At 40.3% G+C, this 16580-nt stretch overlaps 1 protein-coding gene across 5 annotated transcripts in view; it reads left to right on the top strand.

Moving 5' to 3' along the window:
- Positions 1-16390, top strand: part of Zc3h14 (zinc finger CCCH-type containing 14) — a 42985-nt gene extending 26595 nt beyond the window's left edge. For 2 of the 5 annotated variants that reach the window (XM_005343433.3, XM_026780627.1), the window contains 8 exons: positions 2596-2670; positions 7591-7750; positions 8545-8777; positions 11770-11890; positions 13163-13299; positions 13556-13647; positions 13945-14051; positions 14920-16390. In XM_005343433.3, the coding sequence (XP_005343490.1) occupies positions 2596-2670; positions 7591-7750; positions 8545-8777; positions 11770-11890; positions 13163-13299; positions 13556-13647; positions 13945-14051; positions 14920-14926 (932 nt within the window). In that variant the 3' untranslated portion in view covers positions 14927-16390. The remainder of the gene's footprint in view (positions 1-2595; positions 2671-7590; positions 7751-8544; positions 8778-11769; positions 11891-13162; positions 13300-13555; positions 13648-13944; positions 14052-14919) is intronic. The other 3 variants (XM_013346047.2, XM_005343435.3, XM_005343436.2) reach the window with 3 other exon arrangements.
- The last annotated feature ends 190 nt before the right edge of the window (positions 16391-16580 follow it).

Raw genomic sequence — 16580 nt, forward strand, 5'->3', positions numbered from 1 at the left:
TTTGGAGCCTGTCCTGGAACTAGCTCTTTTTTTTTAAATGTTTATTTATTATGTATACAATATTCTGTCTGTGTGTATGTCCGCAGGCCAGAAGAGGGCACCAGACCTCATTACAGATGGTTGTAAGCCACCATGTGGTTGCCGGGAATTGAACTCAGGACCTTTGGAAGAGCAGGCAATGCTCTTAACCACTGAGCCATCTCTCCGGCCCCTGGAACTAGCTCTTATAGACCCGGCTCACCTCAAATTTACAGAGATCCGCCTGCCCCTGCCTCCCGAGTACTGGGATTAAAGGCGTGCACCACCACCACCCGGCAGAATTTGCTCTTTTGCACACATGAGAAATACCTTAATAAAGAGCAGTTGGTAAAATGTTAACTAGTATACCTTTTAAAACTTAAAAGCATGTTGCTGTGATGTACCTGGCACCTTATTCTGGCCTCTGTCAGTACTAGGCACACGTGAAATGAGCATACATACATTGATGCAAACAGTCACACCTTCAAAATAAAAATAAATGCTAAATGATTTGAGTATGTGAATGTAAGGTCTCTGTGACTATGAGACATCTGTCACTATTAGTAACAGCTCATCTGGCTGACTAGGTAGCTAAATCTTTCCTCACTGCTCCATGTTGAATCTCTCCCAAAGCTGCATATTTAATTGAAGAGAACAACCTTCCCTGCTAGAACCCTCCAAACAAGCACTCAAGAATACTAGTATGAATTAGTATAAAATCTCTAGAGTAAATTGGAAGGGGGCGAGAGAACATGAGGAACAGGATGGTTGAGTTGGGGAAGAGACAGAGAGGGAGAGCAAGTAAGATATAGAGATATCTTTATAGTCATAATGGGATTAGGAAGAAACCTAGTGCTAGGGAAACTCCCAGGAATCCATAGGTGTGACCCCAGCTAAGACTCTAAGCAATAGTGGAGAAGGTGCCTGAACTACCCTTTCCCTATAATCAGATTAATGGCTTCCCTAATTGTCATCATAGAACCTTTATCCAGTAACTGATGGAAGCAGATGCAGAGATCCACAGCTAAGCACTGGGCTGAACCCCTAGAGTTGAAGAGAGGGAGGAGGGATTATATGAGCAAAGGGGTCAAGATCATGATGGGAACAGCTACAGAGACAGCTGACCTGAGCTTGTGGGAGCTCATGAACACTGAACTGGACCCTCTGAATGTGGGTAACAGTTCTGTGACTTGGGCAGTCTGGGGCCGCTGGCAGTGGGACCAGGACTTATCCCAGGTGCATGAACTGGCTTTTTGAAGCCCATTCCCTGTGGGGGGGAAACCTTCCTCGGCCTAGATACAGAGGGGTGAGGCTTGGTCCTGCCTCAACTTGACTTTGCCTCAATTCAGACTTTGTTGACTCCCCATGGGAGGTCTTACCCTCTCTGAGGAGTGGATAGGGGTTTGGGGGAGTAGTGGAAGGAGGGAAGGGAAAGGAAACTGTGGTTGATATGTAAAATGAAAAGAAAACCTTTCAAGTAAAAAGATTTTTTTTTCGAGACAGGGTTTCTCTGTGGTTTTGGAGCCTGTCCTGGAACTCCCTTTGTAGACCAGGCTAGTCTCAAACTCACAGAGATCCGTCTGCCTCTGCCTCCCCATTTTTAAAAGAAATGAACGTTAATAGCTATTTTAGGAAGAAGTACTTTATCTAATCAACTAAAGAAAAGTAGATGTATAAATCTAAAAATAACATCAGTGTTTCCCAACCTGTGGGTTGCAACACTGTTGGGTCAAAAAATCCTTTCACAGAGGCCACCTAAGACATAGATATTTACCTTACATTTTATAACAGTGGCAAAACTACAATTATGAAGTAGTAGTGAAAATAATTTTATGGTTGGGGGTCACCACAGCATGACGTATGGTATTAGGAAGCCTGAGAACCTGAATTATATCATCCATCACTGGGAGGAGTCTACTTTCAGAAACAGGTCACTATCACATTACAAAAAGATGCTTGTTGGACCACTGTTGAGCAACTGAACGTTCTTACGAAGCTCATGGACAGTCTGATATGCAGCCAGCGGAGGATCTGGATTGCAAATTCCGAGTGTCATCTTGTTCCATCGTTCATTTTGCATCTGTCTATGCCAGTTTGTCTTAAGAATTTAATCATACAGTAATTGTGGAATATGTTTTGGCTTTGGTTTTAAGTTCCCACATGTTTTGCTGTTTTCAAAGATTAGGAGGTGGTCATGGGGAAGGGGAATTAGTGTGGAGTATGTAGTAATTATAAGAGTTCCAGAAGCGGACTTTCCATACCTATTGTGTACTTGATTGTCAGCCCCCGGTCACAAATGACTAACTCCTGTTTTATTCCACCCTTTTGTTTTTGCCACATTTTCTTCAATCCAAGAAGACTGGCCACCTCACATATGGAACTTCATTACCATTTTTGGTTTAATCCAAGAACAGCTCTTTGTTTAACAGAAATATGCTTGAAGACTGTTAATATTAGCAGATTATGTTGTAGAAGTTTTATTTTTAAGACATTCAAATAAGTTCAAAGATTAATTTCTGAGGAATTAATGTTGATATTTGTATTAAGCTTAGTTAAGTTTTAAAACTTATATTCTAGGCACTCAGCAGAGGCAGTTATTATCCCGACTGCAGATTGACCCAGTAATGGTAGAGGCAATGGAGATGAGTCCAGGTGGGTGACGTTTACATTTTCACTGTGATGTGTCGGTGTTCTGTTGCCATTCCCATTCCTTACACCTCACACAGTGTAGCATGTAGCTCTTAGATCCTGCCCTAAGACAACACAATAAGATTGATGAAAATTTTTTAGGGCCGGGATGTAAGATCCGCATTTCCTTCATGTGTGGTGTTTTTGCCTCATTCATGAGCTTTCTTTCCCCATGCTTTGCCTCCTTGACTCTTAGCTGCTCACCTTGCTGTTGTGAAGTCAGCTAGAGCTCTTAATCCACCTTCTCCCCTATGCCGCTCATTCTTGCTGTCTGGACAGCACGTGTCCCTAGCTCACCTTCTCCCACCTTTGCTCTTTTCCCAGAGCTGATTCAGCACCTCAGCACCCCCTCTGCGCCAGTTCAGCTTACCCAGTGTGCTGACGTCACTGTACAGGCTTCTTCTCAGGGACCACTAACCCCTTTTCTAAACCTTCTGACAAGCAAGTCAACTCACTCCGATGCACACCCCGTGGGCTGTTTCAGGATGGAGTGCAGTCCTTATGTTTGTCTGTGTCTTTGCTTTCCCAATCCCTGCCAGGTCCACATTCAGGGCTTAATAAATGCAGGGAGTAGTTGGATATCTGAAACTTTAATTTTCTTTTTGCAGAGTTTTATTATGCGGCCCAAACTGACTCCAGCTTGCAGTCCTGAGTTCATGTCCAAGTGCTTAGATTACTTGTGCTGCCACCGTGCCTAACACATCTTTTCTTGTGTTTCCCGTGAAGCTGTTCTTTGTTGGAAATCCTGCTCCTTGATTCCTTTCTTTGCTTTCTACTTTTTAAGTCATCTTCCCCTCTCAGAACTCCACAATCATTGTTTCCCTAGTTCTATATGTCTCAACACATGCCTTTGCTCTAAAAGGTTGACCTCTATCTAGATTTCAGGTTCTACCCACCTGAATGGCATGGAGTCGTTATACTTCCAGCCTTAACCCTACTTCACCTGCCTTCTGCCTGTTGAGTGCTGAGATGCCCAGCCTTGCAACATTGCATACAGAGTTTCCGCATAAGAGTCTTGTTTGAAGTGCGGGGTCAAAGGCTGTTGTTGTACCCATTTCATCAGCTCTTGGGCGTTCCTTTTTCTCTTTTCCTTGTTTTTACCGTCATTGCATAGCTCAGCTTGAAGCATTAGGTACTTCTAGGAGGCTAATGAGCGAGCAGTCTTTCTCTGTTCATGTTCCTTTGTTTTGTTTCATACACATAATACTTTGGGGGGGGGGGCGTCAAGACAGGATTTCTCTGTAGCTTTGAATCCTGTCCTGGAACTAGCTCTTGTAGACCAGGCTGGCCTCGAACTCATAGAGATCCACCTGCCTCTGCCTCCCGAGTGCTGGGATTAAGGGCGTTTGCCACCACTACCTGGCACATCTAATACTTTTTTATTTCTTTGAGGATATTAAAAGTAGGTTTTGACGTTTTTTCTTTTCCCTTCTTGGTCTTGTTTTCTCTTACGTTGTTGGTTTTGGCTTTCATGATAGAGGCTTTCTGCATGTAATTCCTTGGTTATCTATTTTAAAAGAGAACCAGTGAAAAGTTGATTGGTATTCTGGATTCCTGTGTTGGTTCGTGTGTGTTTGGACTTTGTTTTTGAATGTGGATCCTGAGTGGACAGTGATTTGTCATGTCAGTCTGGTTTGAGGGGTACCCTGGTTACTAATGCTACTTTAGCCTTCTTAGACTGATAAACTGTACCAATAAAAGTCTTCCTAATAATAGCCTGATTGTCAAAGTTGACATAGCTCAGTCAGTAGAGGAGGGTCATGGAGAAACCTCAATATTAATTACTATACAGTGTTTACTTAATTCCTCTCCCTGTTTCACTACAGATTTATTTGAGCATAGCTGGTCTTTCGGGAATTTATTGTCTAGAGCCCCACCTTTTCCAAGGGAGGGGATGTGTAAAATGTGTTAGGGTTTTCAGGAAAGCTGCCTTTTAAACAGTCTTTCACAGTGTTCATTCTTGTTACTTTGTTGTGATACCTTTCTGTCATAGAGCTAGGTAACTCATCACTGCTTCTGCAGCAGTGATGGACAGGAGAGTACAGACTTGGTCATTCTGAAGTCCTCACTGTGGTGGTTGAGGTGGGAGTGGTAAGATTCCAAACAGAAAATAGGTGCATGGACTGAGACTTTCGGAAAGGCTCATTGCTTCTGAAGTGGACATCTATCATGCCTTTCTTTTGCCCTGCCCAAGGTCCCCTTTGTTGTAAGTTCTCAGTCTTTGGAGAACTTTGTGTTCTAAATTAGATAACTTTATTGCTGTCTCAGAATTAGTTTCTACTCCTGCTTTTTTACTTTGAAAATATGGCTGTCTGCCTTTTATTTATGGGTGTATACCTTTTTATTTTAAAAGCAAAACTCTTCGTGACCATTTTTGTTAGGCTTCAGAAAGGGCTAGAAAGTAAATGCTCCATCTAAACAAAGTGTTAGGCTTCTCTCTTCAGTGGTTCATTGTCACCCGATGCCTGAACTAAGCTTTAGCGGGCAGTGCATGGATATGTAGAGTAGAGAAATCTAGATTTTTGTCCATCTGTGTACTTGTGGCATGCACTTATGTATGCATGTTCATGTGTTGGGTTCACATGAATGTATGTGCATGCTGAGGCTTAGGTTGATGGTAGGAATCAGCCTCCTTCTCTCTTCCACCTTATGTACTGAGGCGGGGTCTCAGGCAAACCTAGAGCTTCCTAATACGGCTAGTTTAGTTCTGAGATTCCAGTCTCTGCTTTCTGAAGCTGAAACGAAGAGGTGGATCACCAGTCCCACCTGATAATTACATGGGTTCTGAGGGATCCAAACTGCAGTCCTCATGCCTGGCTCAGCAAGTACTTTAGCCACTGAGCAATCTCCCTGGCCCGAAACTGAATTCATTGGACTTTTCCCTAAACTCGGTAGCCTGTGGGAGTTGTTTTCCAATGATCTTTGGGCTTTTTATCCTTTTGTTCTCGTTGCCTTCCTTTCTCCTTTGCCAGCCCTTTTCACCCTGATGTTCCATAAATGCTAACTTTATCTGTGGTTTCTTGTCAGCATTATTTTTGTCTTTTCTGTGCCCTGCTAAGGTGTGAAGTGGTGAGGGCAGCAGTACCACACAAAGTGCAGGAAGTTAGGAAGGTAGTGCAGATTCCTTACACCGAGATCTGGGCTTTGCTCTAGGTAGCCAGCCACACAGTGAGTTTTTAAGAGCTTCAGACTGCCTCAGTAACGTGGGAGGAACACTGCCAAGTCAGCTTCTTGGTGGGTATCGTAACCGTTGATCACAGACACTGACTGACACTGCCGCTCTTCTCTCCAGAGGTCAGATTGCAAATTTTTACCTTCCTTCTAAATAGGTAGGAACCCCAGAGGATTTCACACTAAATAATTCTAAAATTGACATTTTTCTATTGGCTTCTCCTCTCCCTGTACTTGTAATTTCACTTCATGGCTTTTCTTCCACCCACTTCACTGTCCTTCCTAGTGCGTGCAGTACAGTCCCTGTGAAGTCCTGTGCTTGATGGAGTGTGGAGCATGTGCTTTTTCTCTGTCGTGTGCTGAAGGAATGTGGGGGGCTTTTGTTTTTATTTGTTTACTTATTTGAGACCGGGTCTTACTTTGTAGGCCTGGCTGGCTTGGAACATACATTGTGTAGATCAGGCTAGCCTTGGACTCACAGATATCCTCCTGCATCTGCCTCTCCTGAGTGCTGGGACTAAAGATCTCTATAACTGTGCCCAGCATGGGAAGAGAGTATTTTAGCTATTTTTCTGGAAACCTGATGATAGTGTTACTTCCTTGCTCAAGAACCTCTTATTCTTTCCAGACCAAAATCCAAAATAGTGAGGCATGTGATCCATCATTCCATTCTTTCATAGCCAATCCCCCTCCCATACCATCACAGACATCTTTTTAGCTACTCCACACTTGTTCCCTTTTCTCCGTGCCTGTGAAAGGGCCTTCCTTGCTCCACGTGGTTTTTTCTTTGCCTGTATTGGCTCTCTGACTCTCGCTGCTCTCCTCGAACTCATTCTTTTAATACTCATTTTATATATTCATCTTCAGCAAGCTTTTCTTCGGAGGAGGTGCCTCCCTCATGTTTCTACCAGCACCTCTTCCCTTTCTTTGCTTTGCTGTTGTAGAATTGTGTGTGTCTGATTTTCTTTTCCTTTTTATGTACGTACCTCGCACAGTCCTTGGTTGCTCAGTAAATAACCATTCAGTGAATTAATAGCCTGAAGTTTGCTCTCTATTTGTTGGTTTTAAAAGCTTTTGTCATATGATGACATACTGATAGGTTATCATCCGCACTCAGAACTTACTCATTCTGTGAAGTGGTCAGTCTGTAGATACTGTAGATGATTGAGCTTGTGGCTTGCACTGGAAGTTATTGTGACACACAGTCATCTTAAAGTTCCATTTCAAAGTAGATTTCTGTGTACAGCTGGGTAGAACTTATGCTGACTGAATTCTTACCAGGCAGTATTTTCTGTAAATATTACTGTGAAGAATAAATAGAACCCATTTTGGAAAAGTAGCTCAACAGTTTTTGAATCATAGTTTTTAGGAAACACTAAGATTCTTAAATTCCTTCTGGTTTGAAAAAAAAAGTAGCTTTTCCTTTTACTGTGTACTGTTAATATCCCAAAAGATGCGCTATAGGCAGACCTTTCTCCACTCTAGGTAGAGAATGTCATTTCAATATGCCACATGAGGAAAGGACTGTCTGAGTTCTCTGAAAAGATGTTTGGAGTAAGATTGACATTCCTATTTCTGAATAGAGATTAGTTGTGATTTTCTTTACAAGTAATTGTAATAATATAAAAGATTGACATTCTTCTCACATGTGTGATTTTAAGAATAAAAGGTATATTCAAAAGTAAACATTTATGGCCAATTTTTTTGGCTCAGATTACTATGACATGGAATCCATGGTCCATGCAGACACAAGATCATTTATTCTGAAGAAGCCAAAGCTGTCTGAGGAAATAGTAGTGACACCAAACCAGGAGTCGGGAATGAAGACTGCAGATGCCCTTCGGGTACTTTCAGGACACCTTATGCAGACACGGTAGATGGTTTTTTGTTTTTTGTTTTTTTTCTTGTGTAGCTACTTTGTGTGATTAGATAGTGCAGGGCAGCTGTTAGTTCCCAGTGTCCCTGTTCCTGTGGCTCCCTCTAGATGGTGCTTTTATTCAGTCATGGTTAGGCCATGAATTCAGTTTTAACAAATTCGAGTTCATCTTTCTTGTTCAGAAATCCATTAAATAGAAATAAGAGCTCAGAGTATAATGGGACTCCATTGATAAAGGTTTAGCGTTCTGTTTTGTTCTTAAATGTATACCCAGGGAATCGAACTTCAAAAGCTGGGTAACTGAAATCAGAAAATCCTTCTGCAGAGTGTTAATAGTGAAAGCTTGTGTGGTTCCTTCCTGAGAAAGCAGAGTGTGCAGTAAAGAAACAAGTGTTCAGATGACAAAGTCAGTATAAAAGTAAAGCTGATGGCCAGGATGCATGGAGCACCCATGCTAATTGTTCTTTGGCTTGGCTTGGTTTGGTTTCTGGTTTATTTCCATATTGACCCTATCAGGATCAAATGGACAATGGAGTCAAAGTTGAGAGGATATTGTCATTATTAATAAGTACAGGCTAAAAGGTTACTGGTGATGTTGCTGCAATTGCTGGCCATGGCCGTTGCGTGTTAGCAGGATTCTACTTATGCTATAGCAGGAAGTCAGGCTAAGACTGTCTTAATGAACCAAATGCAAAGCAAGGGAGTAACAGTTCTGCTGAAGAGGACTTTAGGAGGCTCAACATTTTGTGTTTGTTTCCCTAATTCTATGGTATTTTTTATCTGTCTGGCAGAGATCTTGTACAACCAGATAAACCTGCAAGTCCCAAGTTTATAGTGACGCTGGATGGTGTCCCCAGCCCCCCAGGATACATGTCAGATCAAGAGGAGGAGATGTGCTTTGAAGGAATGAAATCCGTAAACCAAACTGCAGCCTCAAACAAGGGACTCAGAGGTCTCCTCCACCCACAGCAGTTGCATTTGATGAGCAGGCAGCTTGAGGACCCAGATGGTAGCTTTTCTAACGGTGTGTTGAGAGCTCAGACTTTGCCTTCTCAGCCCACTGTCATTGAGAAGGGAGTCTTGGCCTATTTCTCTGTCTTGAGTGAATTATTGGTTTGAGGCCCCACTTACATTTCTATTCAGCAGCCTCTTTTCTTCTGTTACACAAAACCACCAGTTTGATTCATACTCTCCCTGTGCTTGTTCCTGGGTGTTCTGTGATGCTAGTGTTAAAATGAAGTCCAGTCATCGTGACCTACAATATCTCTTTATATTGTGATTGCTGAAGGATGAACCATCATTCTTGATGCATCGGTTGCCTTTTCCTTGAGAAACTTTTGCTTTCCTCATGTGCCAGCAGTCGTAAACTTGAGAGAAAGATGGATTTCAATTTTGGTGTTTTCCACGCCTTAGTATTGTTTCTCTGAAAGGAATTTCTTACCTAATCTGACAGAATGCTTGTTCAGAGTATCAGACCTTATTGATATTAGTACTCAGTGAGCCCCATTCCGATGGCACCATGCTTTTAGGCAGCCATTTGTGTTTTCAACACTTCTTACCTTGTGGATGCCAGTGACAAGTGTGGTACCATCAATCCTTTATGCTTTCTTTCCTTTTTTTCCTTTTAGATTTATGTTACGTATTTTGTCCATGTATGAAAGTGCGGCAGCCTGTGTATGCCTGCTGCTGCATCAAATCCCCTGGAAATAGTTACAGCTGTGAGCTGCCACACAGGTGCTGGGACAGGTTCAGAGCACTGCAGCCAGTGCTCTTAGCCACTGAGCCTTTTCTCCATCCCCCAACTATACTTGTCATTCCTGATTTAGATACACTTCTTAAGCAGTTAATTACTAAATCTTAAAAATGAACAGATTCAAGGAGAAAGCAGTAAATTTCCAAGTCTTTACTTAGTAATATTTTTTTGACAGAGACATAAATATACATTGATACTTTTCTTCAGCCACTAAAAATAGAGTAAACTAGTACAGATCATGAGTCCACAAGTGAGAAGCACTTTTGAGAGGCTTTTCCTGCTGTGAGTCAGTGTCTTGGTTTGTAGAAGAAACTGCAAGTGTGACCCTAAGTAAAGCAAAATTTTAACAGTAAAAAAATGCAGTAGGGAATTCACTTTTTCTTAAATGGCCCTGCATGCTTTGTTTAAAATAGGGAAGGTTTAGTGTTACTGCTTAATTGCTTAACACTTGGCTCTTTTAAGACCCAGTTTCCTTAGAGGTGAGTTTCCCTGCTAGGCCTTGTCCATCTGTGGGATGAAGCCGTGGCAATGTCAGTAACATGTTAGTCATGGGTGTGCCTATCTGTGTGAGTGCCGTGGCCCTTGTGGAGACAGCTGGGATGGGTAGAGCACCTCCTTCACTGTTGCTGGACACTGGGGCTCAAACACTGTAGCAGTGAGGACATGGTATTGCAGGAGAGATGCCTGTGGATCCTGGAAACTGCTCCTTACCCAGTGCAAGCACAGACTTGAGATTTTGTCTTTGGGTTGGTATTTTGGTGGTGTTTGAAGGCGCTAACCAATCGCACGCACCATCTCCCACTACACGGCAGCACTTTACAGCTTTCAATACAAAGTGAATTTACCTCTGAAAATTCAAATGCAAAGAGTTTAGTAACATAGGAAGTAAAATGTCAGTATAGGAAGACATTGCTTCACATTTTCTTCACTAAGAGAAAGTCATCTTGTAAAAGACCAACTTTTTAAAACAATTACTTTTGAGTTAAAAAATACTATTTTTGAGTAGCTACTTAATTTTTCTGGCTGTACTGCTCTTTCGTATCTAGTCTTTCCTTTGTCGTGGGTCTTCATGTGTGTACCACAGTCTTGTATATAGAGCAGTGCAGAGATGGGACAAAGATCATCTCAAAGTGAGTGAGGTTCCCCCTTCCAGTGCTATAAGTTTTCTTTAGAAATTCTCAAGTAACACATATTATAAAATAAATTCTTATTTTTCTTTTTTGCTGTTAGGAGATCAAGCCTTATGGATGCTGAGTAAGCATTCATTGCAGGGCTGACCTCCTAGTCCTCTTTTCAAAGTAACATAGACACAGATCTGTATCAGATTATAACACAGTAGTTGGTAAGGTTCCTCTCTGCACCATATGACGCTGCCGTGTTCTCATAGAGGAAGGACAGAAGTTGGGTTTCTAGAGCAGAAGTGTCACCTTCTTTATCTAATAATCTGGTTCTGACCAAGGTGACTTTCACAGATGTTAGATTTTTGCCGAGGTGTCTTGATGAACTGCTGCCATGCAGAGCCAGATATGCTCACCAGAGCTTGGCACCACTGCTGCAGTATAGCTGAGGTGAGAATTGGCATCCTAAACAATGTGAATAGATAACACATAAGACCCAACGATGGATTTTTTTTGTATGATGTATCAGATCAAAAGGCAGCAGATATGGCCTTCATGTGTAATTTTATTTGGTGCCATAAATTACTTTCATACAGATGTCTTAGGAAAGTTAGAGGTCCCATTCTCACGTGCCATATTGTTGACATTGACATGACTTTAATGCAGAGACAGTGAACTCCATTTGTAGGGCTGTTTTTCTAGGTCACGGTTCCCCAGTCTGTCTCCCAGCTTAGCATCTTATACTCAACCAAGTTCAGACTTGCTCTGTTAGATGACATTCTCACTCCCCTCCTTCCCCCGCCTGTAGGGAGTGCTGGTCCATTTTAGGTAAAACTGTTTTCTTCTTTGATACCACAAGAGTTTAGTGCCTTACTCAATATTGAGACTGAAATTTAGACTTTGGTGAAAACTTGGGTTCTACCTACAGAATCCCTGTGTACTTGAGGTTTTATAATGATGACTCTGATCTCCTTCCTGCTAACCTGTTCCATTACTAGGATTGGCCATATCAATTGGGGTTACTTTATAGGGCTGCAAACGTTAAAGAACATCCAATTTTGAGTCTTGGGTTTAGGGCAAATTTATTTGAATAAACCCTGTACTGAAATCATAATTAACAAAATGTTCTTAATTCTTCTTTGAAGCTGAGATGACTGACCTGAGTGTGGCACAAAAACCAGAAAAGCTTCTGGAGCGTTGCAAGTACTGGCCTGCTTGTAAAAATGGGGACGAGTGCGCATACCACCATCCCATTTCCCCTTGCAAGTGAGTAAGAATGTCAGATGTGTATTTTGCATATTAATCTCTGCATCTGCATCCTACTTTTTCTTTTCCTTTGTAGAGAAGTTTAATAAGTAAATACATGATAGATACTATAACCCTCCCTAGAGCTTTGTGTGTGTTGAAAATGGTTGTGTTTGGTACCTATGATCCTGAAATATCTGGGTCCCTTGGGGTTCCTATATATCACGTGTAACTATACAATCTGTATATATAATTTGTATATATGTGTTCACAGGCATCATCCATTTTATTTAGGTTGGGAGTAAATTGAGTTATATGAGTAATGAAAAATATTGTAAGTATGGATTAGTTTTCCTTGCCAACTACCTGATGCAAAGAATTGTGTGAGATTGTTTTGAGATGGTGGTTTTTGTTTGGTCAGTCCCATGACTGGATTGTGTCTTTTTTTTTTTTAATTGTAAATATAGATAGTATTTACATGTAAGTACACATGTAAGGACTATGTAAGGACTATAGGATGAATCTTTCTATAGTACAATGCTATGCTTACTGTTTTTTAATTTACTTAAGATTTGGGGCTGGAGAGTTGACTCAGTGGTTAAGAGCACTGGCTGTTCTTCCAGAGGACCTAGGTTCAATTCCCAGCACCCACATGACAACTCACAACCACCTGTAACTCTAGTTCCAAGGTATCTAACACCCTTCCACAGACATACCTGAAGGCAAAACATCAATGCACATAAAATTAAAATAAATCTATTATTTAAAAATGAAATTCAGAATTAAAAAGTAAGATTTGGATATTCTGCTAAAGTGGAATGACTCAAGACCTCTATTCTGTGATGTCCTACGTTGAGGTTCAGTTCTTCCAGATGTGAAATACAGTTGTATTCTATTTTGGTATTTAGCTTCGTTTGAAAAAGTACTAATTGCTTCCCCACCACAGGGGACTGAAGCTAGTGCTTCACGCATATTAGAGACGTGCTCTCCACTGAACTATGTTCCTAGTCCAGTTATTTCTGTGTGTGTATGAGAGAGACAGACTGGATACCACATGTGTGCTGGTACCTCCGGAGGCCAGAAGAAAGCATTGGATACCCTGAGCTTTTTTGAGGTCCAGCCACTCAGTGTTGGTGCTGGGAACTGAACTCGGATCTCTAGAAGAGCAGGAAGTGCTCGTAAATAGTGACGCTATCTTCCCAGCCATGCATGGTGATTGTGAAGTCCCTCTACAAAAAACTAATAGTCATTGAGAATGTTAAATATGAATAATAAACTGTTTTTGTTTTGTAGAGCCTTTCCCAATTGTAAATTTGCTGAAAAATGTTTGTTTGTGCATCCAAACTGTAAATATGATGCAAAGTGTACTAAACCAGATTGTCCCTTCACACACATCAGTAGAAGAATTCCAGTACTGACTTCAAAACCAGGTTAGTGACTTGCACTATTATATTTGGGTGAAAAAGTAGAAAGTGCCATTTTCTGGCTCTAAGTGAAATGAAACAACAAAAGAATAGTTTTAGAAATTACCATTTAAAGAACAAATCTGCCCTTCTTTGTCATTTTGTCTTGACTGATAGATAAAACTTGATATTATAATTGAGTCTTACTTTAAAAATACCAGCAGACTGCATTAAAAACTGTTGCCACATAGATTTGACCATTCTTTATTTTGACTTTTGTTAGTGGTCTCATCGCCAGCACCGTCTTCTAATGGTCAACTCTGCCGTTACTTCCCAGCTTGTAAGAAAATGGAATGTCCCTTCTACCACCCAAAAGTAAGACATTTTACTTTCCATTCTGAAGTTTGGGTTTCTCTTCTGTGCACATTTTATTTTTGTTTATGCATATGTGTGGGTTTGTGCACATGTTAGCAGATATCCTGCTATGATTCTGCTGAGAATTTGTGTCTCGGGAGGAGGTATATTTTTTAAGGCTTTCAGTGGTATTAAGAGGGCATTACCACATCTGTTAGTTTAGTTACAGTGGACTGCTTATGCTTATCTCATGGGTGTATTTCCTGTATTATCTTGCAGATTTTGTTGAACCTTTGTTCCTCTCTTGTTTGTGTTTAGCACTGTAGGTTTAATACTCAGTGTACAAGACCAGACTGCACATTTTACCATCCCACCATTACTGTACCACCAAGACATGCCTTGAAATGGATTCGACCTCAAACTAGGTGAGGATTTAAGTTAGCGTCTCTAATTTTAATGTCATTTAGATTTATATCCTGTGTATAGGCACACAAATTTAAGGGAAATTGAATTTTTATCTCCTCTGTACTTTTAAAAATCAGACAAGGATTTATTTTTTAGCAAAAATGATTTACAACATGAACTACATTTACCCAGAGATGACATTGTTTAACCGACATCATCTCCAGATGAGTTCTGTTTTTTAATCCAGAGCACAGTGAATAATAGCCACTGAATCCACCCTTCAGCCCCTCTAACTTCTGAGCATCAACAGTACAAACATAACATCTAGGCCAGCAGATTGTCTGTGTGTATATATTTTAACACACTGCTCTACAGTCTCAGATCAGGGCAGGGAGACTGCTTAGTCTTTAAACTGTTTGCCTCACAAGCTTGAGGATCTGTTCCATGTTTGATCCCCAGAACCTATATAAAATTGTGAACATGCACTTGTAATCCCAGAGTTGGGAAGACAGAGGCAGGAGGCAGATCCTTGGGGGTTTGCTGGTCAGCCAGCCAGTCCAGCCTACTTGATGAGTGTTCCAGGCCACAGAGAGACGGATAGTGTTTGTGAGGATGACATTTGAGGTTGTCCTCTGGCCTCTATATGCATGTCCATACATAGTTTAAAAAGTAAAAGAAATCCCAAGTCAGTTTTCTTAGACTTTAGTGATGGCAAAATACTGAAGTTTCAGAACATTTTAACATGGCCTAAAAGTTAAATTGCATAATTTTTAAACTTTAATCACCTTTATGTAATTGAATTCTTAAAAGAACAAACACCTTAGCTAGAAGTTTTGTATTTATGTGTGGAGAAGTTAATTTAAAAAATTTTTGGTTTTATTTATTCAGCGAATGATGCCGTAGTCCTACCTGGCAAGAAGATCATGGAGTTTGAAAGCTTCCATCTTCTGAGAGATACTCTGCAGAACTTGTCACGTCTTTGAAATTTAGAATATATTGCTTTCATAATATGAATTTTATTGCCTAACTGAAGTGTCTAATTTTTCAAGTTTGTAAGTTTATTAAGTGGTTTCAACATTTTTTGTTTGTTTGTTGTGACGATGAAAAAGACAGTTTTGACTATGAAGGAGACAGTTTGAAGAAAAGCCAAAGTCTATTAAAACATTTACGGCATGTTTGTACATTGCTGTTTAACATCATTTTTGGTAATGGTCCTGTAGCTTAAGGCTGTAGTGCCCATTTGAAGGCCGTTGTCCTCACAGCTGAATCGCTTTTCCCAAAGATGATGCAGTGTTTTCTCACTGGGTTACAAATATTGCATCATCTTTGAGGAAATAGGAATGGCCAAAATACTAAGGCAGGTTTGAACAACTAATTTAAATTTTGTTTTTAATGTCTGAATCAATTTGCTTTGAAAAGCATAATACAGAATCTTAGCTTAAGTGCTACTCTGGTAGAGTGGACTGAGATCCCTTGCCTTCTGTGAAAGTAAGTAGTGACATGGTCATATAGGGCAAACATGATTGGAATGACAAATGCAAAAACATATGAACAATTCCTTGAAACGCTTCCATTTACTATTAGCATATAATTTAAAAATAATTTTGGGGGGACTACATTATCACAAAATCATACAAAAAATTTTACAAGTATATACAGAAAGTTTCAGAAAACAGACTTTGAACTCACAAGAGTATAAATATACATATATATTCCAATGTTCTGAAAAATATTGTCAGAAATAACTCCACAGAAAATATACTTAGTTACTCCTAAAGATCATTCTTGAAATGTAGATTTAAGTGGTATATTTTAAATGACAGAACTATATATAATTACAGAAATCAAATGGGTAAACGTCACAATAAGATGAAACTTGGCCACTGTATGAAGTTTTATGTGTGTGGTTTTTGAAGTTGTTAAGGCAAGAAGTGTCAAATGTTTTAAATAACAGACAACTGATTTTTCAAAGACTTGATGTTTTAAAAATTAAAGTGTAAGAGGTGGTTAGTAAAGGGGATAATAAAAGCTCAAACATTTTCAGGACCAAATTTAAACTGTTAAGTTACATAAAGGATGGATAATAAAGTCACGCCTATAAAAGTCTGTTTAACACTGTGAAGCCAGCTCTTCTACTGCTGTGGTCATTGCCTTTCCATTGAGAGATAAAAGCATTAAGCTAATTATTCGACCATTTCATAAGTTGGCTTTGGCCATGCTAATCCCATAGAGTAAAGATCAGAAAGAGCAAAAGGACAAAGGAGACAAGGGCCTAAAGCTGCTTGCTGCAAAGGGTCAGGTGAGGTGGCAATTCTTCATTCTGTAAGTGCATTCCATTAAATTTAAGGCATTCATTCTAGCATTGCATCTCAGCTGAAAAATTTTGTTGAAAATTGTGTGAATTTCCAGAACTATGCTTTTTAACTATCACTTTCTAAAAATGTGCATTGATGTGTTCTCATAACTGTCCAGTAAAGACCAGAAGTGGGGGACAGGGACTTAACTGGTTTAGCTTTTATAAGAAAAGAACATGTGACAACCAATTACTT

This window comes from Microtus ochrogaster, chromosome 1 (assembly GCF_000317375.1).
Source record: "Microtus ochrogaster isolate Prairie Vole_2 chromosome 1, MicOch1.0, whole genome shotgun sequence".
In the NCBI taxonomy this organism is placed as follows: domain Eukaryota; kingdom Metazoa; phylum Chordata; class Mammalia; order Rodentia; family Cricetidae; genus Microtus; species Microtus ochrogaster.